General features: G+C 41.4%; 2 protein-coding genes across 3 annotated transcripts in view; both read left to right on the top strand.

Annotated features, from left to right (window-relative positions):
• Positions 1-3,199: 3,199 nt before the first annotated feature.
• st14a (ST14 transmembrane serine protease matriptase a) lies at positions 3,200-19,917 on the top strand. The gene is made up of 19 exons (XM_019861499.1): positions 3,200-3,563; positions 7,609-7,768; positions 9,170-9,300; positions 9,371-9,441; positions 10,740-10,906; positions 11,009-11,044; positions 11,329-11,563; positions 11,938-12,080; positions 12,181-12,284; positions 12,964-13,076; positions 13,149-13,285; positions 14,240-14,344; positions 14,422-14,529; positions 15,773-15,889; positions 16,824-16,949; positions 17,203-17,386; positions 17,648-17,919; positions 18,176-18,312; positions 18,926-19,917. Exons 1-19 carry the CDS (start codon positions 3,522-3,524, stop codon positions 19,082-19,084), a joined length of 2,547 nt encoding a protein of 848 aa, XP_019717058.1. The 5' UTR covers positions 3,200-3,521; the 3' UTR covers positions 19,085-19,917.
• A 221-nt stretch (positions 19,918-20,138) lies between these two features.
• The window catches only part of dhx34 (DEAH (Asp-Glu-Ala-His) box polypeptide 34), a 16,924-nt gene continuing 11,438 nt past the window's right edge, over positions 20,139-25,624 (top strand). Inside the window, exons 1-7 of one of the 2 annotated variants that reach the window (XM_019861495.1) lie at positions 20,139-20,369; positions 20,491-21,205; positions 21,939-22,253; positions 23,209-23,466; positions 24,366-24,468; positions 24,818-25,035; positions 25,413-25,587. In XM_019861495.1, coding sequence (XP_019717054.1) covers positions 20,516-21,205; positions 21,939-22,253; positions 23,209-23,466; positions 24,366-24,468; positions 24,818-25,035; positions 25,413-25,587 — 1,759 coding nt within the window. In that variant the 5' untranslated portion in view covers positions 20,139-20,369; positions 20,491-20,515. Of the gene's footprint in view, positions 21,206-21,938; positions 22,254-23,208; positions 23,467-24,365; positions 24,469-24,817; positions 25,036-25,412; positions 25,588-25,624 lie in introns of both variants that reach the window. The other variant, XM_019861494.1, reaches the window with a different exon arrangement.

Below are 25,624 nucleotides of genomic sequence, written 5' to 3'. Positions count from 1 at the left end.
AGCTTGAGTCCCAGTGCATCTGCATGATAGTCTAAAAGAATGTTATTTATCATCTGTTATGAAATCTTAATAAACAAATGCTTAGACTTGGACCACTACTTAGCTGAACTATGAGTGACAGGCGTCAAACTGTTCATCACTCTTTTGCAAAATTAAGGTAAACCATTCTATTTCTCAGTGGCTCATTTATCAGTAAAAAATTAAAAAAAATGTGTTTGATACTACAAACTATTGAGAACGTAACTCCCAACTTACAAATACAAATATTGTCATTTTCAAGCACTTGTTTACAGGCTTTTTACAACAAGTATCACTATCTTGGCCAACATTCAAGACAGTAGTGTCATAATTATGGAGGACAAAATATTACTTGACCAATCATGGCTCATCTCTTCTCTGAAGCTGGGCCATGATTGGTCTTTACCTCAGCCCTGAGCAACTGTGATGTCATTTTCAGTCAAAATGGCCGCCCCCCGCGATGGACAATAACGGCTGGATTTTCCTGCTTAAATCATATTCCACAAACGCAATATTAATCAGAATGCCATGCTTAGGCTGATTGGGCTGCATAGAGCTTATTATTATAAAGAAAATTTTGGGGTTGACTTCACCTTTAAATATGATTCTATTGTAATGTATTGGTCATAAAAGTTAAATCAAAAATTGAGAAATAAAAGCTTTAATAAAACAACACAACATATATTATTTTAGGGGTTTTTTTGTGGAGGGGCGCGGGGGTCTCACCTTTTTTCCAGAGCTATATATGCAGTCACACATGTCGGGGAAGTCCTGAAACAAAGGTGGGCACCCAGCCCATTTAAGAATTATAATTAGACATGTATTAAAACAAAACAACAAAAACTCATCATATTTTTTTCATAAATGTTAGTATGGCCGTCAGCGGAAGAACTTTTTCCCAAGGTTTCCTACTGCTCTTCCCGAGATTGAATGTAAAATGGAATGTTCCATTTCATGTTGTGATAGGGGACAACTTTTGCCTCATCAGAGGTCATATTCGGTTGGATTTAGAACCACGTCTCAAATTCAATCATTTCGTTTTTTGCATGACAATTTTTTTTTCAGCTTTTCCCAAACTTTTCCAACTCAAGCTCCCCCCCCAACTGAACAAATGTGGTTCCTCCCGACAAAAACACTGCTTGAACAAACACTGTACATAACCCATAAGAGCCCAGACCCATTTTTCCAAAAGGTTTTGATGGGTTAAAATCAGACAAAAAGTTTTGAAAAAAGATACTGGGGAGTTCAAACTGTTTGTTACACTGGTGTCACCGTGGGCTCTTATGGGATAAACTGATTTACTATAACAGATATGAATAGAAAAAAGAAGGCCAGAATTCACAGCTAAAAGGAATTGCCTCCGAAGCTCCAAATTATCTTTGACAACTAAATAAAACCTATTTTTTCCTCTCTGCTGTCTTTATATAATCACTGTTACAATCATGGCTTTTTCTTTCCAGAGGACTTTTTCTGTGCTGCTGTGCATTGTTCTGATACATTAGATGGTGTTCTATATAAAAATATGTATACATTTATCTATTTGAAATTTCTCTTTCTATTTGTTTGTTCCTCTTCTTGTGACAGTACTGTAGCTCTGTATGTCTCACTATGCACCCCAGAAAAAAAAAAAAATCAGCTTCAGTCTTGTAACTATAACTGCCTGTTTGACTGTGTGTGGCGAGACACACACACACACACACACACACACACACACACACACACACACACACACACGGCTAAATTTTTGCTGTATTTCGTTTGTATTTTATTATATTTAGTCATCAGAGAGTGGCGTTAACAAGCAGTTTTCTGGTTAAGGGGACAACACGTGTCAATAAAGTCACAACTTCCACTCCCATGCGTTGTTTTTTCACACAGCCCGACAATGATGGAATGTTGATTTTAATAGTGCGTGTTAATATTGGTTAAACACAAAAATATTGACTCAATAGTCAACATACAAAAATAATAAACTCATTGTTATGTACACTAGTAGATGTTTTTAATGGACAAAAAAAATTTAAAATCTGAGTTAATGTCAAACATATACAGTATATATATATATATATATATATATATATGTGTGTGTGTGTGTGTGTGTGTGTGTGTGTGTGTGTGTGTGTGTGTGTGTGTTGTTGATATATTTGATCTAGAAAGCATTTACATTACAACTTGGAGTACTGTAACATTTGTATTGTAAATTTGTTCACGACATCCAAAAATCCAATGTTAATGGTAGTCAAACACAAAAATAATAAAGTCAGTATTGATTTCTGGCAAATGGATGGAAGTGCCGGTAAATGTATTTGATAACATTAAAATAGAACATTCATCAAGATTTCAGTTTTGTCGTTAAAAGTTTGCGGTATTGATTTTTCAAAACGCAATCTTTAATATTACATCACAAGCTTTATCTTGGACAGAATAAAAAAAATACTCCTGTTTTGTACGATATTATTACAGTATGTTGCATGTAAAAATAAAGATAATCAAATGTTTAAAAAAATGATTGTAAGCGTCATAATTAAGTTATTGTTTTTTATTTCTTTTAATTCAGAGACTTCGAGTTCTTAAAATATAGAATAACGTTTATTTATTTATAATTGATCTAACAGGGAAACGAAGGATTCGTACGCCACCGCAACCCTTGAGCTGTGAAAGAGGTGTGCCGACCACGATAGCCCACCGTGGCACCAGACATTTCAGCCCCATTCCCTCTTGGAAATCCGGGAATTTCTCCCACGACCAAAGTGAAATGACGTGTCACTGCTCTAAGGAGGTGAGTCAGCACAGGTGAATCATCTTTAAATTTGGGATGAAATCACACAACCGATACCAAAATAGACCGCACGAAATCATTGATCTAAATTTGGCCCAGATCCGCCATTATACCAGTTAGCCGTCAAGTAAAATCGTTAAAATGTTCAAATGCGCCAAATCCGTACGCAATAGTTCCTGTGCGTTTGGAAATACAGTATCCTATCACAGAATGTGGCCTTATCAAATGTAACAGCTTCTATGTTCTTTTTACCATAGACATATGTTGTTAGTGCTGATTGTTTTGTTGTTTTAACGGGTTCATTTGTTTTTCAAGGTGTATTTAAAAAAGAGTGACGTTTCGTGAAGGGAACTGCTGCCAACAGGTGAGCGAGGTGCGGCCACGCCCACAGAAACCTCCACTTTCCGGAAGACTTTTTCTCCTTCCTTTCTGCTCTTTCGCTTCATTTCTCTGCGTCTTAAGACACGATCGGTCGATCATTGATCCGGTGACACCTTGGGATATTTAATAAAACAACCTTTTAAAGGCTTTTAATGGATAAATACAACTTTTAAAACCTTTTTAAAGCGTTTTGAGTTGAATTTGTTGAACACTCCAGGAAACCTCGCCGTGTGGAAAACTATTCCATAAAGACAACAAGGAGGAAGAGGAGAACGAGCAACAATCGCGGCAAAGACGGCTCAGGTGTTTTCTTTTCTCGCTCTTCTTTGAACCGCGCTACTAGATGGACTACATGGACAGTGGCCTGAAGTACACCCCGGCCCAGGTAAGTCGTACAGTACAATACTGGTTTGGTTCCTCGTGTTCAATTATTAGAAAGCTGACATTGAACTCACCTTGTTGACGACATCACGAAACATCAGGAGAACCTAATAAATGTGCGTGTGTGTGTGTGTGTGTGTGTGTGTGTGTGTGTGTGTGTGTGTGTGTGTGTGTGTGTGTGTGTGTTTGTAAAAAATACTGACCTCATACATACAGTGTATGTCCATGCCCACACACTCAGTTGGTCCACGTTCAACTTTGACCCCGGGCCAATAATATCCTCATAATAATTGCCTGTATGAAATTTGAAATTGTAGATCTTTACACAAGGTATTGATAGCCTGGCCGACATAAATAAATGGATGATTGATATTTTGTGAAATGGCTTTTTTTTTCTACCTTTGGTACTCAAAGCGCTTCACACCGTTTCCTCATTTTAGCTACTGATGACACAGCGTCACAAGGACCTGGGGATTCAGTATCTTGCTCAAGGATACTTGGGCAAGGCCGCAATGGCCTGGCATCGAACCCCTAATCTCTGAGTTGGGGACGACTACCCTACCACTGAACCATGCCACCCCTTGTCATGGAAACACAGTTCTTGAAGCAGTTTCAAGCTCCCACTTGAGCGTTCCCACAACTGTCCCATTGAAATTGAATTACAATTTCCAGATTCCCACCATTTCCAGTTTGTTGGCAAAAATATGTGTCAATGTTCAAAAACCCACTATTCATGTCAATAATATGCAAAAAATATGGTCTTTCACGTAATTTTGCAATGTAATTGTAGGTAGTAATTGCTAATTATTTTATGTAGGGCCAGCCTTCCCTACAGGAGGCAGTCATGTTTCACCGCGGTCTTTCTGCTACGGATACTCGAAGGAGAAAAACTTAAAGAACGTACTGTCGTTCCCCAACATCATGACTACAGCATGTGTACCTTCGTCACTTGAGGGAATACTAGAAGTCGCTTGGGATGACATTTTGCTTGCACCTGAGGAAATTGGTGGTTGGTTTGCAAGGTATCGTCTCTCTGGGTCACCGTAGTGCGTGTGCTTCAAACTGCACACGCTTCCACAGGTTTGTGTATTTTAGGATCACTTAAGGGAAATTCATCCATTTTTTTTTTTTTTTTGCCGCCAATTTTATCACGTGTCACGTTTGTGTACAGTAAACCTTAAATGTGTGTGACGCATTTTCATGACACACTGTAAAGCACACTGAGCATCCTTTTTAAATTCTTAATTTAATTTCCCAGTTGCTTTTCTCGTCAGTGTTTTTAACACTACAACACAACCAAAATGCACATTTTTATACAGTCAAAACGATATAAAAATTTGATGAATATAAATACAGTATAGGGTGAATTTCCATTCAAATGCTTCCAAATTTGTCTTGCATCATGACCCGCCCTACTGAAAAATACGCACTTACAAGGACATTTTTACTTGTAATAAATCAGTGTCGATGTTTTCAAAGCCCCCCAGCCAGACAGAGTCCCGACTCGAATCAGTCTACCATGGTGGTTGTTCAGATCCAAGATTGAATTCCTCCCAATCATCCGCCCTGTCAGGACTTGTTCCAGGAGTCCCTTTTGCTGTCTGTTAGAACCGGGATGCAGTTGCGCCAATGCCAAAATGCACTGAAAACAAAACCGAAATGACAAATTAGACATAGTTGCCATGAGGTGTTTATGTCCTAGTACAAGAGTTTTGCAAAAGTCACACTTTCGTTTCAAATTCTTAATTTCTGTGACATTTTAACCCTAACTGTGACCTCATTCCTACAAAACTTTACGTACAGTACAGTTAAGCAAGTGATACTGCTTGACTTGCAAGTTGTTCAAAAATTCCCATATGAAGTAATGTCAGTTCTCTCAGGTAAAGTTATGTCCTTTTTGAAATTGTATTCCGTTAATCTAATACCATGATCGCTTTTTTTTCCCCCCCAGAAGATGAGCAAAAATCACAACAAATTCAATCGACAAGAGTTATTCAGTCTTCGAGGGTAGTCATGACTTGGCTAACTGACCATATCTGCACACATTTTTTTAGCAAGCACTTTTATGGGGGGGTTGACAATAAGCTAAAAATAACTTAGCAATTATGCTTTTCGGCAAACAATTGACTGTACTATATTCTACTGTGTGTCTATTTAGCAGAATAGACAAGGAGCAGTTTGTTGGCAATATTTACTCTTTTCTGAAAGTAATTTGTGACAAGTAATCATTGCTGTTGCTTGTCATTGTACCGAGTGGCCAAGTGCTTTGCTATGTTGGCGTTAGCTGCATTTCCTCTTGTATTCACCGGTGACAAGATACGATTTGACTTTATGGTCATTATTGAAGAATTATAGTTGTTCAAAAGAATAGTATAGGAGGTTATTATTGTTATCATTCCCGTTTAATAAAAAAATCCTTATCATTTAAAGATAATATGAATATACAGCGCCTTTCAAGAGACGCAATCATCCAAGTTGCGTCTCAATAAATTACAACATGGTAGAAAGGTCCATTTATTTTAGTACGTCTATTCAAAATGTGAAAGTAATAGATTATACACGATAGATTCATCAAACAGAAAGGAAAATACTTGAAGGTCAATTTCCACCACAAAATATTACAATATTTTGTTTTTTCGCAAGTGAATTTCTGTTTTTTTTGTTTGCTGTAAACTCTCATCATGAAAATTATTGGGAATTGGGGATTGGGAAATAAAATTGTGATTTATTTTGCTCAGTTTTCAGTCTTTTTACATAATATAAACGAGTTTCACGTTTTCAACTGAACTACTGAAATAAACCTTTTAGCAATATCCCAAATTATTGAGATCCTACTGTAGTTGGGCTGAACTGAAAAGAGTACAACGGTGCCTTGAGATTTGAGCAGGCGTTTGGCCAAATATTCATCTCTTTATTTATTCATTTATGTATTTATTGTTTTGACTTTACGCAATTTTAAACGATACGGTTGCTATACGGTGGCAGTCAATCCAAAATGAACTGACCACACAAAAAGCAGCAGTTTGCCAAATAATGATAAATTCTTCACAAAAGAAAGGGTAAAACAACATGTCGAAAGATAACTATAACAATACCCAGGAATGTATTCTTTATCCTCTTTTTTTAAAAAAATAGTTATTTTTATGTGTCTTTTCAAGTCACGAACATCTGCAGTAGAAGGAGTGGATAGTATTTGTGCGACATAATGATGTGTTATGACACGTCGTCTTCTTGTAAGTCCATTTTTGGTTTTGCATCCGCCTCAATCAAAAGTCACCCCCGCCGGGAATGAATGCGTGGCCTGGCTCCTAACCGAGATTTGTGGCATCTGTTTAATCACTCAGATGGAGGCGTACAGTGTAAAATAAGTGTGATTGTCACAGTTTTGGGTTGAACGGAAAGATAATAAGCAGGTCGACACTTGGATTGAGTTGTAAATAACGGTTCTTTATATTGTTTGGTAGTACTTTGACGTTGCAGGTCATTCAAGCACAGTTTGTGTTTGGAGCCCGTCTGGTCACACAATTGTGTCACGTTATCGTGTTGTCGTGCTCCTCAGCCGCGCGGGTGGCTCGTTCCCAGCAGGTTTGACAGGATTTTACTAGGTGAAACCTTCCTCCTCCTGCCCCCGCTCCTCCTCTTCCTCCTTGCTCTGTGTCACCCTCGAGAAGCAACCGCAGTGAGTCGTGACTCACGCTCAGAAGTTCCCTTTTGATTTTATGACCACGCATTGAAACTGTTTGCTATTGGTGTGAGTGGCACGAGCAAAGCGTCGTCGTTTCCGACTGATGTGGCATGTTTTGTCTCTTTGGAGTTTGTTGGTCACCACAGACAAAACCATTCCTTGTATACGCAAGCAGGAACTTGCTGCCCCCTATTTTCAGATGATTACTTCACGTGGCTTGAAAGTTGCTTTTAAGTGGAAAAACTCCAAAAAGCAGATTTTTATTGCTCGATATTTACAACAAGCAAATTTGTAACTGGGATGTTACGCATTAAACCAGTCTTAGGTCTCCAACACTAGCTAAGTGCTTGTGCGTGTCTTCCAGGACAAAGAATGGGACACGACTGTTCAATTCCTGCCGGCATCAGACAACAAGAAGCTGGAGAAGAAGAAAGGTCCGGGGAAGTTGGGAGCTGTGATCGGAGTGGTGATCTTATGCGCCGTCATAGCGCTAATGGCCGGCCTGCTGGTCTGGCACTTCCACTGTAAGCGTGCCCCACATCATTATATTCCAAGTTCACCCGGTTCCACTCAGTTGCATTTTGTCAGGTTTTAGCTTAGTTATATTGAATTGCTCATGAATATTTATGTCGTGTTTGTTCCCCTATGCATGTTGATTGCTGGCTTTGTTAGGACAGCACAGCATAGGGAGTCCTCGGTTATCTACTAAGTTCTGTTCGTACAGCAATGATGCAGCCGCAATTCATCATAGTCACACGGGCGAAGATGCACCACTGAAACCATTATATTTAAGATTGCAAAGCATATTTTTGTCTTGCATGCCATTCAAATTAGATAGGCCGACTCACTCACAAAGCTGTTAAGGACTTCTGAGGTTGGTTTGGTAGTGGCTGTCGAAATCTTTCATGGCTGACACCATCGGTGCGCTAACTAGGAAGATTGGTTTGCATTTAAATTCGGCGAACGTGTAATTTGCTTTGTATTTTACCCGAAAGAGATCATTTTCATGACCTAACGCTGGCCTTCTCTGATGAAGAAGTACAGTTGAAATGGGCGAGGCTGAAACAATATCCCGGTACGTTGTAGTCGGTGCCTGGCGATTTGAAAGTCCTCTGTAAGTTGTAAACAAAAATGCAAAACAATTAGTGGACAAGCGTTATACGTTGATGCAGAGTAGTAAAGTCTAGGAATCGGTTCAACCCCGAACAGTCACTGGCCGAGGTTAACATCATCATTAAGTCATAGTACCAGTAAATATTTGTATGAAAAACACCTTAAAGGCCGAATAGTGGAGGACAGGTTTCCAAAGCAAATCCTCAACTGGGCGAATTTGCAAATGCCAAAAGCTGCAAATATTCATTAAATGAAGAGGGTTCACTGTATACGTTTCGCTAATATGCAAAAACTGACAGAACTGAGCCAAAGATAACAAATGTAATATCTGTGTGGGCAAGAATCATTTATTTTCACAGTCTTGGAACTCCTGTCGATGCTCTGCTGTGTTTTGGAAACGTTAAAAGCAAAAAGAATAAACAGAAATAAAAATACACATCACAAAGAAAGTTCCACGCTTTCTATTCCCTTCGCCCCTGGGTGTCTCCCGCTGAGCTGCTTTTGATGCAGTGGCAGAAAGTTGCGCTCTTCTTCGTCTTCGTGTATTCTTGATTGATGTTTTTTTTTCCTTTTTTTAATTTTTTTTCGTGAAGGAGGCATCAGCCTTAACAAAGAGCAATCCTGAGGGCTTTCAAAACGTATCAGAAAGAAGAAGAAAAAAAAGTGACACTAAAACATCAAAGGCTGTATTTTTATCCGATATGATGAAAATGTTGTCATTTTTGCCGTTTGCAGAGGCAACATTGTACTTCGTTCCCCCCCAGAAATGTTTATGTCCTCGAAACCTAACCTCTGCCCGTTTGTCCTCGCAGTCCGTAAAGACGTGCGCGTCAAGAAGATGTACAGCGGCTCCATGCGCATCACCAACCAGGTTTTTGAGGACGCCTACGAGAACGCCAACAGCTCCGAGTTCCAGGCGCTGGCCAAGCAGGTCAAGACGCAGGTACGACCATGATGATGACGTGGCTACGTTTGTCTCCGCCTCCCTCACGCTCATCTTGTGTCCTTTGCAGCTCAGATCGCTCTACAGCAAGAGCCCGCAGCTGGCCAAATACTACGTTGGATCAACGGTTCAGGCTTTCAGGTATGAAGTCTCACAATGAAATAACTCGCGTCACAGGTAGAAGCAAGAGCGGCTCGACCTGTAGACGAGTACAAGACAGGCCATGGAGCCCCACCACCTCCACCACCCTTAAAAATAAATAATGTGATCATGGATAACCAAATACAGTGGTCCCTCTATTTACGAAATTAATTGGTTCTAGAAGAAATTTCTTGAATAGAAAATTTTGGAAGTAGAGACGCGTTTTCCATGTAAATGCCCTAATTCGTTCCAAATGTTTCCTGAAGCATTCAAAAGCATCAAAATATGTAACAAATACATGTTAACATTAGATTATTGCGCAATAAATCAGAGTTGTGCATAATGTAAAAAACAAAGAATAAAGAATAAAAATGACGGTCATTTAACTTTTAACTGCGTCCTCCTCGTTTTTTGCCCTCTTTAGTTCATGTTCTCTCTCAGAAGTGGTTTTTGCCTAGCGTTTTGTAAAGAACAGATTCAAGGACGTTTTCTTTAGTCGGCTTTTCACAATCCTTCAAAAATGTCCAAGGCAAACATCAGGATAGTGAGTGGTCGCCCGACTGGTAAACACTTTTTCTGGGCGATTCACATTTACGTAAAACTATCGGAACGCCTCATGGCCTGAGTGACGAGGATGCTGCATCGACACATATCTATTTATCTATCTATCTACACACATAGACACATTCTGTAGAAGTCCCACTTACCCAATGGGATGCCAGGAAGATGCTCGGTAATAGCCAATGGCAAAGCAGCTATAGGGATGTCACGTTCAGGAAACTCGGCACTGCGAGTAGCAGCCCATACTGTATTTTTACCTTTTGTAGCTTGAATTTTCTTTCGTAACAAGAGGCAATATTTTCCTGTTGAGACATTTCGTAAATTGAACATTTCGTATGAAGAGACGTTCGTAAGTAGAGGTACCACTGAAATTGTATTTGAAAATTGACATACAACATGAATGACACCCCACTACCAAATATGTCTGCTCATAAGAGGCCTCATTAGGGAGTTTCCAGATTACCACCACCTCATTGCGGCGTCCCGGTGCTGTATGTGAACCACAGAATTTTGTTTTACATCAGTGAATTTAATCAAAATGCACCAGATATGACAGCTTTGACACTAGAAACAATTCTGTGTCGAGTCAGCTGTATGTACATTTATGTGTTTATTTTGAAGCAGACATGCGGCACTGAGACCCTCCGCATCCATGGTGTCGACAGCAAGCACACTTCAAACTTTCCCTTGTGTTAACAGTCACATTTTATTCACATATTTCTCCTCTTTTCTGGCAGCGAGGGCAGCGTCATTGCTTACTACATCTCCGAGTTCAGTGTGCCGAGCGGCCAGGAGGCAGCGGTGGACAGCGCCATGTCCGCCATGGACAAACTGGTGGACAAAGAGCAGCGCAGCGTCTCCAGGCAGGGCAATGCTCTGCTCCTGGAAGACGTTGTGTCCTCGGGTAGGATGAGTCACCACCCCCCCCCCAACCCCACCCAAAAAAAAAATGCTCGCCATTCCATGGTGTCAACCAGTGGCTTGACGGTCAGTCTTTGTTTTACAGAACTTGATTCTCGATTGTTTTCTACGGAATTCAGCAGTAAGTGATCTTCCTGTTTGTTTAGGATTCATTCATTTAATATATTGCATGTTACTAAATATATCTGGGTATTTCGGTTTAAATTTGTTAAAAGCAACATTTAATGGCATTAATTGCACCTTTGCATAAAGAAAGAAAAAATGTGGATGATATATAAATAATTGCACACAAACAAATAGATCCAGAAATGTCACACATTTTATTGTGTTTTGATGTTATCATGCTATAATGGTTTCAAAATCATCGCAAGGTAACATGGACTACTGTAATGTCTGGCGTCGCAGGATTCTTGAGGTTTTCCGAGCACACGAGGACAAACCACATCGGCCAGATCAGGTCCCCCGGCTTCCCCGACAGCTCGTACCCCCCCAACAGCTTCATCCAGTGGCAGGTGCGGGCCGACCCCAACTACATCATCAAGCTGGACTTCGACACGATGAACCTGGAGGAGAACTGCAGCAACGACTTTGTCAAGATCTACGACTCCCTGGTCGCCATCGAGGCCAACGTCCTGCAGGAGTGAGTCAGACTTGCAGAGCTTGAAAAGGACAATGTGGTGTGTGGGGTGGCCCCCTGCTGGCCTTGGGACACCTGCAAAATAGACTTCAAGTTCAGCGTTTCCCACCTTTTAATGAGCCAAGTGACATCTAGTATTTTAGAATATTAAAAACCTCAAAATGTACCACCAAACAGGAATCACAAGAAGCGGATTGTGTACTGTCTGCCATCTTGTGGAAAAGCCCGACATTGTTTGTCTTTTACCGTATGTTACTAGCATATACAGTTAAACAAATAAACATTATTTGTAGAATATAATTTTGGACGATTCAAGTGGAGGTTTTTTTTTTGTTTTGTTTTGTTTTAATGAAAGGAACATTCCATTCTCTTTTTAGGATGTGCGGCTACTATTCACCCAGCGAGCCCTTGACCTTCTTGTCCTCTGGCAATGTGATGCTGGTCACCATGGCAACCAACGAAGAGAAGAACTACCCGGGCTTCCGAGCGCAAGTGTCGCAGGTGCGACGCGGCAGCACCAGTAGGAAGCCACACAAAGACACAAACACCATTTTGCGAAGATTCATGGAGGTGAAATTTTGCGGTTCTTTTTTTCATTTTATTTTTTTCCCCCCAAACAGGGACCACGTGCGGCAGCCAGCTGACAGGTGAAGTAGGCCGTTTTACTTCTCCCAACTTCCCAAATTACTACCCACCTCGGACTTCCTGCAAGTGGACCATCGAGGTGAGGAGTGAAGACAGCCGCTGTGCTGCCCCTTGCCTACTTATGCAATTTAAATTTGTTACATTTTATCACTTCACTCAAATGAGCACACCTCCAAAGCTAAGCAATAATGCAGTGGTCCATTTCAAACCATTCCAGGCTCCTGGTCGGCGTCTGATTCCCATCGGAATTCATGGAAAAAGAATGAATGCATTTCATTCTTTCATGATGTTGCCATCATAAAACCCAAAAGAGTACATACAGTACAGCTAATGTTTTCTGGCACTGATTGTAAAAATGTGATAGTTTGCGCTAGTAGTATGCTGGCGCCCTCTGGTGGTATTTCAGTTAAATACATGTACATTTCCATTTAATCGTTCTGAGCTGCCCTTCATTCGCAGTTTATTTTGGTAAAAATAAATAAACTTTTATATACAATTGATTTATTTACATCATTTAATGGGGTTTTCTCAAATTCTGAAGTGAATGAAATGAAACCATGAAAATGGCAGAGGTCATATAAACAATGACTGTTCAGAAGTTGACTTCCAGCTAAAAGCTTAAAGCCCTTGCAGTTAACATAGAATATTTTTAAAGGGTATTGTTAGATCTGTATTTTGAACCCTGCTATTACGCTATATAGCGATTTTAAAAGTATCACGTGTGAACTTGAAGCAACCAACCTCTGTCCATCTCATAGGTCCCTGCTGGAAAGGCGGTAAAGGTGACGTTCAAAAAATTCCTCATGTCTGAACCGGGCCAGGACGGAAGCAAGGGCTGCCGCAAGGACTATGTGGAGATCAACGGCAAGAAGTGAGTCCTGGTGAACAAGAACAAAAAAGAACTTCGTTCGATCCCATCTGATGCCTGTTGTGTTGTTTTTAGATTTTGTGGTGATCAGCCCGACGGCTCGCTCACAGAGACCAGCCGCACCAACAAAATGACCGTTCAGTTTTTCTCCGACGGATCCTACGTAGACATCGGATTCAACGCCACATATGAGGCAGTCGACATCACCGACCGTAAGCAGCAATAGCTCTAGTTCTGGCTAAGGTTATTAGCGTTAATAAGAAAAATGAAACTATTAAATGGGCTTTTACTTGTGGAGCACTTTTCTACTGTTGGCACTCAAAGCACTTTAACGCTTTAGCAAACCCACAACCTTCGAGTTGGGAGACGGCCACTCCTTATGCATACTGCCCTCCCAAAATTCAATAAAAACTATAATATATAATAGTAATTGGAAAAACATTTTTGTCGAAGACATATAATAAAATTGAGACTGCTTTTAAAAAAGACTAGTAACTGAAAGTTCTTTTTCCGTTGATAAATCTTGAATCAAAAATGTCCTTTGTTTTCTTCTTTGTCAATTAATTCCTTAGATGAGGTTTTAGGGTTGATCTTGAATATATTAATGAACATTGGTGTATGGCCACACAGAAGTATGAATGTCAGTTGTTTGGTCATTCTAGTATGCTTTATGGCACAATACTGTGACCTTGTTTATATCTTGGACTCCACAAGTCTTAACTCTATCTCTCTCAATCTCCATAGATACTGTGGATAGACATAAACTAAATGAAAATGAAACATTTTCAAAATAATAGACTATTAAACCCGCACTGAAACTGAATTAAAAACCCAAAGACAAAATGAAATAAACAACCTTGAAAAAAAATAATGACACATCTCCATATTGACGGAAAAAAAATTGCAATGAGATTTTTCTAAATGTCTCAGTTCGAGGTTTGACTAATCAAGATTCTACTTTGTATGGCTTGCTGAATCCAAGTAAGCTTGAAATTTAGTGGAGACTCCACTTGACTCACTCAATTTTTGCCACAGAAACATGACACTTGCTTGAAACTTGAGTGTACAACTGGAGACATACTTCTGAATTGCGCATATGTTACTCTCTTCTAATCTCGGTCCACTTCTGACAAATTGTGATTATTTCCTGACTGTGTGATGTGCAGCTTGCCCCAAGCAGTTCCAGTGCAAGAGCCAGCGCTGCATCAAGTCAGACCTCAAGTGCGACGGCTGGAACGACTGCGGCGACATGAGCGACGAGTTGAACTGCAGTACGTCATTTCCCGCTAGCGTGACTGTTTCCGATGTCATTCCCATTATTATTCTGATCGCTTGTTTCCTCCTCCAGAGTGCAACTCAACTCACATCCACTGTAAAAATGGGCTTTGCAAGCCCATGTTTTGGAAGTGTGACGGCGTAGATGACTGTGGCGACGGCACCGACGAGAAGAACTGTGGTACGACGGCTTAATTTCTGACGCATCAGTATTAACGCGTTTTAGTAAAATCCCCCAAACCAATTCTTCCTTTAATTGGGTGGTTTGGAATCCAAAATCATTTTAAATAAATTACCGTATGTTGTATTTTTTTAAAAAACTGTACATAGCTACAAATTGGGGGCCTACGTGCTGATGAAGCAAATTTAATAAACCAAATAATCCTCAGTACTTTAGTCATGGGCTAATAAAAAGGCTCTAATACATTTAGGATTTAGCGAATAAATTTGACAACCCTTACATAGCACTAAGAAGCCGTGGTTGAAAGGTCGAAGGAAAGCTACATGATGGACAGGGACAGCGTGATCAAATTTTATTTTAGGCTCGGGATGAGTTACAAGGACACCATGAAAAGCTTGGCATCGCAAGGAATTATTCTCACCGAAACACGTTTGAATAGGCTATTGAGAGTCAGCTCGCTTTCCCTGGCGGAGGTACAACTTGAAACGCGGGGATCGATTTTCTTCAACAACTGCATTGCTGTGGGAGGGCGGATCATGGTTACCAATGGATGTATACGAAATGAAAACTTTTTGTCATAATATCACTACTTCATGTTGGTATAAAATAAAAAAAGTCAGATGCAATAATTTGTGGGTTTTTGAAGGCACTGATTAGGTCAGTGAAGGTGCGCTCGATTTGTTTACCCTCTTGTCCAATAAGGGATCGGCGCTACTTCATGTGCATGCTGTAGCTATTTAATGCGCACAAAGTAGTAAGTAGTGTAGACAAATTAGGAAATACATCAAATGCATAGCATTTCAAGAGTAAGGTTATTGTACTTTTATACATCATTATCCTAATGACAGTATTGCCCAAGTCATTTTCCAATATTTTGTCAAACCAAGAAAAAGCACAACAAATTCAACAAACAAGAAGAGTCCAGTGGCCTCGATTCAACCTTTGCAGATTTCGAGCACCTGGATGACTGAGAATCTACAAAGATATACAAAACAAAATAATACACAAGGCAACTGTTTGCAGGCAAATCCATAATATTACTGTGACTACATCAGTAAATTAAAAATGATTTCAGCAAATAATCTATTGTCTTAACAAAGTGGTAATTATTTTTAATCGCTATTATGATTATGAGAGGATCCTTGAAAAAAAATGTCTCTCTTTTTTTTTTTTTTTAAGTGGTCCCTGAACTCCAGAAGTGTGAAAACGCCTTCTCTAAACTGTGCACTTTCTGTCCCGACAGGAACTTGTTCTACTGGACAGCTCACCTGCAAAAACGGCAAATGCGTCTCGGAGAAGAGTCGCTGCGACGGGAGAGACGACTGCGGCGATGGTTCCGATGAGCTCGACTGCGGACGAGGTGAACTTCTCAACCCAATTTAGAAGTCAAATCACTATTTTTGCAACAGACAGTCGTCTTTGGCAATGCCCTGCGCATTTACCTTCAACCACCAAAACAATGTGAAAATGATTCCACTCATGTTTTTGCACATTGCGACGAGTTAAAGAATGCTCAACTTGAGAGCGACGCCGCGGTGACATCGCAAGATGCATCCAGTAGGAGAAGGGGGGTGGCGAGATGATTTCAGAGTGCTATCAGCAGTAGATGAACTAGTGGGGAAAAACCTCCCTGTTACTTCCTGGTTGGTTGTGATGCAAGCACTATCAAATATGGGCAAGCTTGCACCGGGGCACTTTTGTCCTTAAGGACTGCCCTGAGCCAACACAAAGAAAACCAAGCGTGGTGTGAAAAGGTCTCAAGTGCACACAAGATGACCATTGCTATGAATGGGCTTTGTTTTAATAAGACAGCACGAGCTAGCGTTTTGTTTGAAAACAAAGGTAACCTGGTTTTTTTTTTTCTTCATCTTCTGATTATGAGCACTATGCAAGTTAAGGGTTGTTATGGTTGTTGTTGTTGCTATTGAGCAACCTCCAACTGGGCCCCAAAGCGACTCCTAAAGCCGCAGCGACCCGGGCACCTGCAGACCCAGTTGTCGGCTGTTGACTGGGAACCATTCGTAGCCCGAAGGCACGCCCAACACCGCTTGGAGGTTGTTACCAAGTTGGGCTGTTGTTGTTGTTGGGTCTTGTGTATCTAGTTGACAGAGACATTCATACTTATGTTGTGCTTGAGTGTATTTCTTTTTTTCATTTTTAGTTATGTCCAGGAGATGAATTTGACTCTTTCTAGAGTCTTCCCCCGCCGCCATTTGTCACATCTTAACTCTTCCATCACTGTTTTAACTGCAATGTTTGTCTCTTTGGTGGGTGTGTGGGTGTGTTTTGTGTAGGTTCTGGTTCTGTGGTCTGCACTGACCTCACATTCAAATGCAAGAACAACAAATGCATCAGCAAAGTCAACCCCGAATGTGACGACATCAAAGACTGCGAGGACGGTTCGGACGAGGACAACTGTGGTATGTACCTTATGTGTCTGCGTGCATGTTTTGTGTACGTTTCGTGTGTGTGTGTGTGTGTGTGTGTGTGTGTGCGCGTGTGTGCGTGCGTAATAGTGCATATTTATTTTGTGCGCAGGCGCTGTTTGTATGTGTGTGTTTGTTTGGCCGTGTTCTTGATTGTATTCTTGGGGGGGGGTTTGTTGTTGTGGTTTTTTTTGTCCCCCCCCCTTTGCATATATGCTCGTTTGATGAGTCTGCTTTGGTTTGGCAGATTGCGGACGCAGTAAGTTCAAGACGTCGCGTATTGTCGGCGGTCAGGACGCGGTGGCAGGCGAGTACCCCTGGCAAGTCAGCCTGCACGTCAAGCGTTATGGACACGTGTGCGGCGCCAGCCTCATTAGCCCCCGCTGGCTTGTCACCGCCGCCCACTGCGTGCAGGACGACAGAAGTACGAGGTAGAGTTCACCTTCGCTAACTTTGTTCGACATCAGGGTGGGCAAACTTTTGTGCTCAGTGACCAAATGGGATTTTTAAAGCGGATAAATGAATTTTTAGGAAACACAAAACCTAAACAGAAAGCAACTAATTTTATGCGACTCTTGCTAATGGACAGTGACTGCCTGGCAGGCCAAATTTTATGAAGGAGCTGCCCACATTTTGCCCACTCCTTCTGTACGCCATCTCCTCACAATGAAAGGAAATGTTCATCAAAACAGGTTTTCTCAACCGGGCACTTGGGAGGCGTACATGGGCCTCCACTCGCAGCGCAACATCAGCAGCTCGGTGATGAAGAGAAACTTGAAGAGGGTCATTCCGCACCCTAACTATAACGACTACACCTTTGACAACGACATCGCTCTGATGGAGCTGGACACTCCCGTGACCTACAGCGACTACATTCAGCCCATCTGCCTGCCTGCCGCACAGCACGACTTCCCCGTTGGCAACGTCGTCTGGATCACCGGCTGGGGAGCCACTCGGGAGGGAGGTGAGATTCCCCGAAAACCGCCAACATCAACTATTTTCTCTTCAGTGAGGATTAAGACTGTGTGTGTGTGTGTGTGTGTGTGTGGGGGGGGGGGGGTTGACTTTTTCATTATCTTTTTTTGTGGCAAGTACTGAACAGATGACACAAATTACATCCTCAACGTATAATAACACGGATCTTACTTATAATGAAGTGGTACCTCAACTTTTAAGTACGACAACTTAAACAAATGCGTCTTCCTGTGTGTATTGTTCAGGATTCGCAGCGACGGTGTTGCAAAAAGCACAGGTACGCTCTATCAACCACACAGTGTGTGACTCTCTGATGGGCGGTCAGCTGACCTCCAGGATGATGTGCGCCGGCATTCTGAGCGGAGGAGTCGACGCTTGCCAGGTAACTTCCTATTTTTTATTTTTTAGGTATGCACACATTTTTAACAACCAAAAGAATCGGCAAAATACAACACTAAATAAACACCAATAGTTGGTTAATAAACAGTCTTTGGGGAAAATGGTTTTGTAATAAAATAAAACTTTAATGCAAAATACATTTTTATGTGATTAGTCGATTGAATAAATGATACAATAATTAATATTCTGTATATAAAATTCTGTTATTCATTGATTATTAAATATATATACTGTAATATATATATATATATATTGGATTCTTTTTTTATTATTCAAAACCAAAACACGAGATAACTTAAACCGGCTGGACGTTTAATAGGTCAGGTCCAAATTTTAACTGTTGATGTCACAATAATGGCTGTATTACGATATTAAAATTGTTATGTATTATCGCCATCCTTCCCACAATATTGTGATAATTAACGTGTATCATGAAGTTCATAATAATTTAGTATTGTGACGTCAATGTTTTGATATTGTTGCATCCCTAATATTAACTATGCGAGTAAAATTTAACTGTTTAGCTTTGTGAGTCCTCTCTCTTAGAGATTCTATATAAATAACTTTTACTGACTACATGCGTTGGTCTGCATCAGGGGGATTCTGGCGGGCCGCTCTCCATTCAGTCAGGCAGCCGCACGTTCCTTGGAGGCGTGGTCAGCTGGGGCGACGGCTGCGCCCGTCGGAACAAGCCGGGCATCTATACGAAGGTCACCAAATTCCGCGGCTGGATCAAAGAGAAGACGGGTGTGTAGAACAAAAAAGGCCGCACGGTGGGCCCGTGGACATGATCATGAAAATGGACTGACACACAGGAACTGCATTGTGGATTGTCAACTTCCACAAGAAGCGCCATCACTCCATGCAATGCTTCAGGAGCAAGTGCAGCACTGTTCTGTGTCCACTATGATTTTATCATATTCATCTTGATAAATTGTAAATATGTTGTATTTCCTGTGTGTTCTGTTGATGTTTTTGCATATTTGGATTGAGCACATGCATACATAAAAACAGGTTTTTAATATGTTGTTGAACATGTGAAATGTTCGGTCCTTTGTGTCACTGCAACTGTCTTTTTTTTTTTTTTTTTGTGGTTGTATTTCCTCACAAATGTCAACAACTGTAACATCAATCCATCCTACCTCCAGACAGTGTATCCCAGAATAACATACTTGCTCTTTGCCTCTATTACTCATATATTTTGTTTGGATTTTGTTGTTTATGGATGTTGACACAAATCCAATGATTTAAATTCATTAGGAGAAAAAAATGGCATAGTAGCATGAAACAAAATAGTCAGACACTGTTAACAGTGTGAAAGCAGCCAAGGAGTGACAAGATTTTTATCCGAAGAAACTTCACAAGGAATATTTGGTCAACAGAGGTCCCTGAATGCATCATGATTGCTTTTGAATACTTTTTTTGTGCTGTATATAATTTTGCCAGCAATATCAACAGTGCATAGAATGTTGTGTATGATTTTTATTTGTTTAGCTCATTGGAGTAGTAATATAAACGCGACCGTTTTAATCCACTGTCTCTGTGAATGTTTATATAACAGTGTTTTAAATAAAATATTTCGAATATATTGGTAAGTCCCATTTGTATTTGTTTCTAGAGATACTGAATTCATTCTCTGACTAATGATTGGAGGAAACGGAAAGAAATTTTCCACATGCACTGATTCTACTACTTGTATTGTTTTTTTTTTTTGTTTTTTTTTACGTGTTTTTTCGACGGAAGTAATTTAAGACAGAACTTTTTTACGACGCTGTTCTCTGTCGGACTAGTCCAGGGGCGGACCGGAAGTTGGTCCGGTCGTCATTTTCTTCCGTCTGAAAACAATTTCGACTTTACCTGCTGTAAGTGTGTGATGTTTTCACGGGTGCTGTAATTTAAATGTTAAAATTGTTCAAATAACCTGGAGGATGCGTTCGCTTCCGTCAGATGTGTTCAATAAGAAGAGGAAATCGTTTTTTGAATGAAGTTTCTCTTCTTTATGTGGTGTTGAAGCAAAGCGACTTTGTTTCATGTCAGTCGGTAAATTGAAATCAGCATAAGAATACAGTATGTTAGTTTGTGTTAGTTGAAGTATTACCGGAAAAAATCTACGACAACAAAATGTACATTCAAGGGATAACGACAAATGTCCAAAATGTAGAGAGCCAGGGGACCTAAGAGAGACCATGATGGATGTAGATGGGAGATCCCACAATTGGACTTGGGACTGGGACAGTCCGCGCTGCCGGGCCCAACTGGACGAGATCTTCTTCCGTCAGAGCGACTACATCCAAGCCGGCAGCCAGGAACACAAAGACTTCTGGGCCTTTTTCGACCGCTTCCAGAGGTTCAAACTAAAGAAGGACATGTGTGGACCCGATCCGAGCCTTGATGAGGACAGAGACCGGTGCCAAACGGGGTCTTTGGACCTCCCTAAGGAATATGACGCCCGGTACCGCATTAACGTTTCTCTGGTGACCAGAGACATCGAGGAGCGTCTCGGACGATCCCACCCCAACCACACCAGGCGCGACTCTTCGGGTCTGAACTCTCATGTGATCTCGGACTTTCGTCTCTCCTTGCTGCACTACCTGGACTTCAGCCAGCGGCAAAGCTTTGCCAAGTTGGCCAAGCTGCAGCGCGAGCAGAAGAACCTGCCCATCTTCCAGTATCGAGAGCGCATCGTGGACCTGGTCAGACGCCACCCTGTGGTCGTGGTGGCAGGAGACACCGGATGTGGCAAGTCCACTCAGGTGCCCCAGTATCTCCTCTCTGCTGGGTTCACACAAATAGCCTGCACGCAGCCCCGGCGTATCGCCTGCATCTCCTTGGCCAAGAGGGTCAGCTTTGAGAGTCTCAACCAGTATGGCTCAAAGGTTTGTTTGTTTGTTTGTTTGTTTGTTTGTTTGTTTGTTTGTTTTAAACACCTTTAACACATTTACCGGAAGTGACGTTTTTGTACCCGAGCATGCTAGACTATAGAGCAGTGGTTCTTAACCTTGTTAGAGGTACCGAACCCAACCAATTCATATGCACGTTCACCGAACCCTTCATTCGTGAAAAATAAAAATGTGATTTTTTTTTTTTTTACAAATTCAAGACATTAAAAAACACTTATGAAAACCAAATAAAAGTAAATAAAATTACATGGCACAAGTATAGGTTTTTAAAATTGTATGACGTACTATCACGGCAGTCACACTGTGACTACTGAGTGAACTAAATTTCCCGCAGCACTGATTGGACAAGCAGCAGTGGATCATCTGCACCCAGTGATGGCCCAGCGGGCATGTCATAACTAATTGACATCTTGAGTCAAGTGTGTCTTAACCTCCATGGCAGAAGCTCCGTCGAACTTCTTACACTACGGGTATTTATTGATTTTTTTCCCCAATGGTTCAATTCGTACTCACCATTCTTAGGTGGTGTAGGTGCATCAAAATAAATAGACGATACTCAAATCCTGCCAGCAGTGTGAAGACTGCACACTCTACCTTTAAGACTTGAAACTTACTGCACGGTACCTACAACTGGCACATCTGTGACTTACTCCCATCTCTGATGGGTGGACAAGAAAGGGCCTCCCAACACGCAGCCGTGTTTCCACAGGTGGGCTATCAGATCCGCTTCGAGACCACGCGCACCACCGCCACCAAGCTCATCTTCCTGACCGAGGGTCTCCTGCTGAGGCAGATCCAGCAGGACAAAACACTGGAGCAGTACCAAGTGCTGATCGTGGACGAGGTTCACGAGCGCCACCTGCACGGTGACTTCCTGCTTGGCGTGCTGCGCTCGCTGTCGGCTGATCGGCCCGCCGACCTGCGGCTCATCCTCATGTCGGCCACCATTAACATCAAGCTTTTCTCCGATTACTTCGGCGGCGCTCCCGTGCTGCAGGTGCCGGGCAGGCTCTTCCCCATACAGGTAAGCCTACGTGCACAAGTCGAACACTTAAGAAAAGGGCTGAACCATTTTGACAAATAATCTAATTTTTTTTCCCCTCAATATTGCAATTGTGATTGAATGTGGGATTTTTTTTTTTTTCAAGGTCTTCTTCCCATGTATTTAACAAACACAAGTAATAAATCAATCCATGTGATAATAAAAATATCAGGTTTATTGTACATAAATGCTCTTATATGTTAGGCAAAGGGCAATGAACCATAATATGATTTTTTTTTAAATCTAATTCATCTACTTCAGTTAGAGTCAAATAACTAAACACTTTGACTTGCCGTCATTTAAGAATTCAGTATGACAACTTCACAAAATTACTCCAAGCATATCAGGCATAAACATGAAAAAAAGTCATAAATTAGATTGCCTCAATAATCCAAACAAATCTGCGGCTTTATCACTTCAATTTATGTGTCATGAAACCAGTATATGTAAACCTGTGGACTGTACATTTTCTAAATAAATTAGGGCAGCAAGTAACATTTTTTTAAAAATAATCAATCTGTCATTTCATCTATTAATCGAGGAATCGGATAAAAAGAACATGATTTAATTTTCATTCTTTGTTAAAAAAAACAGGACATCATTTGAAATTGACAGTGTCAAAAATGCAAAAACAGAAATTGAATATACTGTAGTTCACTTTCGGGTTTGGTCTGTAACATGTCAGAAAAGACGCAAACATTTTGATTCATTGTTTTGTAAAAGCAGACATTTGCAAATGTTTGATTTAAATCCAACACAAAGATAATCAGTCCGCTTTTGAGGAGGACTGCAGAGTCTGGAGAATACTAGAGGTCTAATAAGTAATCAATTATCGAAATAATTATCACTTCATTTTTGTAATCAATGAGTTATCGATTAATCAATTAAAAAGTGCACCCCATCCTCCAAATAAAAAGTGAATGAATCCTTCTTTCAGGTGATCTATCAACCCATCCCCCCCGAAGAGCAGGCTTCGACTCGCACGGAGAAGCTGGAGCCGCGGCCATACCTGCGCATTCTGCAGGGCATTGACCAACGCTACCCGCCGGAGGAGCGCGGCGACCTGCTGGTCTTCCTGAGTGGCGTGGCTGAGATCGGCGCCATCCAAGAGGCGTGTCAGGTTTACGCCACGCACACGCGCCGCTGGATCGTGTTGCCGCTGCACAGCACGCTCTCGCTGGCCCAGCAGGACAAGGTACCAACACCATTTTGAACCCACATAATGGACTTATTATCCGTACCTGACCAGTATGGATTTATACCCCGAACCAACTGAACCAGTTTTTCGAGATACAATCCATTGCTGGCTTTTTTCTTTTTTCCCAGCAAAGCAATCATTAACAATTACCCTTCAGACCCTCCACCACTCGATGTTAGCAGCAAACTTCACAACAACAAGCAGCTGTTTGGCAAATAGTGAGCAGCGCTTGCTTGCTTTACGCTGGCCTTTCTTTTTGACTAAGACCGACTTGTTGTACAACTGTACTGTAAAATGAAACATAAAACAAAGAGAATTACATTCTATATTAGACTGAACCTTGGGCGGCCCGGCGGACGAGTGGTTAGCCCGTCGACCTCACAGTGCAGAAGTCATGGGTTCGATCCCGGCTCTGTCCTTCCTGTGTGGAGTTTGCATGTTGCCTGAGTGGGTTTTCTCCGGGTACTCCGGTTTCCTCCCATATACCAAAAACATGCATGGCAGGCTGATTGAACACTCTAAATTGTCGGTGTCGGTGTGAGTGTGAGCATGGACGGTTGTTCGTCTCTGTGTGCCCTGCGATTGGCTGGCAACCGGTTCAGGGTGTTCCCCGCCTACTGCCCGAAAACAGCTGGGACAAGCTCCAGCACCCCCCGCGACCCTAGTGAGGATAAAGCGGTTCGGAAATGAATGAATGTATGTATGTATTGTATTGCCTCCTGGTGGCCAATGTGCACACAATAGGAGTAGCTCACTGTCCATTGAATTAAAACATTAAATCGTGATGGATTATCTATTTATTTATTTCCATTGCCTTATGCTATTACTTTTTTTCCTCCAGTGCCATAATTTAGAGTTCAATTTTTCATGTATTTGGCCTTGTGTTATTGGTGTAGGTGTTTGACATCGCGCCTCCTGGCGTGAGGAAGTGCATCATCTCCACCAACATTGCAGAGACCTCAGTCACCATAGATGGCGTGCGCTTTGTTGTCGACTCAGGTAGGCGGAAGTGGAAAATGTACTCACATTCGAGTAAAAGCAGACTCTGGTCGTAGAAGTACTTATACTCGCAAGTACTCACACTCTGTACTTATGTAGATCTTTACTTAAAATACTTGTGTAAAAAAATTCTGGAAAGAGTAGCACTGATTCGACTCCTGTACTTTAATAAATGTAAAAAAAAAAAAAAAAAGTCCAGACTCTGAAATGTACTTCATCGCAAAAATGAACTTTACTGTCAAATTACACATGATTCCTGTCATTTTTTGTTCATTATTATTGTTGTTTAATTTAAAAATTGTTAGTTTTTAAAAACCGAAATTATTATTTGTGGGGGGTTTTTGCACAGGCAAGGTGAAGGAGATGAGTTTCGACCCCAAGGCCAAGATGCAGCGTCTTCAGGAGTTCTGGATAAGTCGAGCCAGTTCGGAGCAGAGAAAGGGCCGTGCTGGTCGCACGGGCCCTGGCGTGTGCTACCGCCTCTATGCCGAGTCAGACTACGACGCCTTCGCCTCCTACCCTGTGCCTGAAATCCACCGAGTGGCACTTGACTCCCTGGTTCTGCAGGTGAGCTACATACTGACTCTCCAGTAAACTGTACATATCCCCGACCCCCCAAAAAAAAACCTTTTAAAATCAAATCATCTGTAAGCCGTTAATTTTGAAGGGTAGTGGTATAAGATGAGTTTGAAATGACAAAGTATTTTCAGATCATTGTTTGTACTATATTGAATTATAAACTGTACAAAAAAAATTGCAGTACCACAGTGGAATTTACAGGATATTTATGATTTGAATTATTAATATAGTAAATAATACAGGTAATCACTTTTGGGGATGGGTGTCAATTATGGCAGGGCTTTTGTGGACAAACTGTGAATAGGAGCTCACTGTACTTCCTGTTTATTTCCGAGTGTGGCTGACTATGTTTGTTTCCCCTGCAGATGAAAAGCATGGGACTCGGAGATCCACTTTCGTTTGTCTTCATCGATCCTCCGCCGGCAGCCAGCATCCAGACCGCCATTACCTACCTCAAGGAGCAGGGGGCACTGGACCACCAGTGCGAGCTGACCACCATCGGGAGTGTGCTGGCCCAGCTTCCTGTCGACGTTGTAATCGGTAGCGACCAACATCCCTGTTTACAAAAAAAAAAAAA

This window comes from Hippocampus comes, unplaced genomic scaffold, assembly GCF_001891065.2.
Source record: "Hippocampus comes isolate QL1 unplaced genomic scaffold, H_comes_QL1_v1.1 scaffold122, whole genome shotgun sequence".
NCBI lineage: Eukaryota > Metazoa > Chordata > Actinopteri > Syngnathiformes > Syngnathidae > Hippocampus > Hippocampus comes.
The sequence above is the reverse complement of the archived record's forward strand: the minus strand, read 5'-3'. Positions and strand labels throughout refer to the sequence as shown.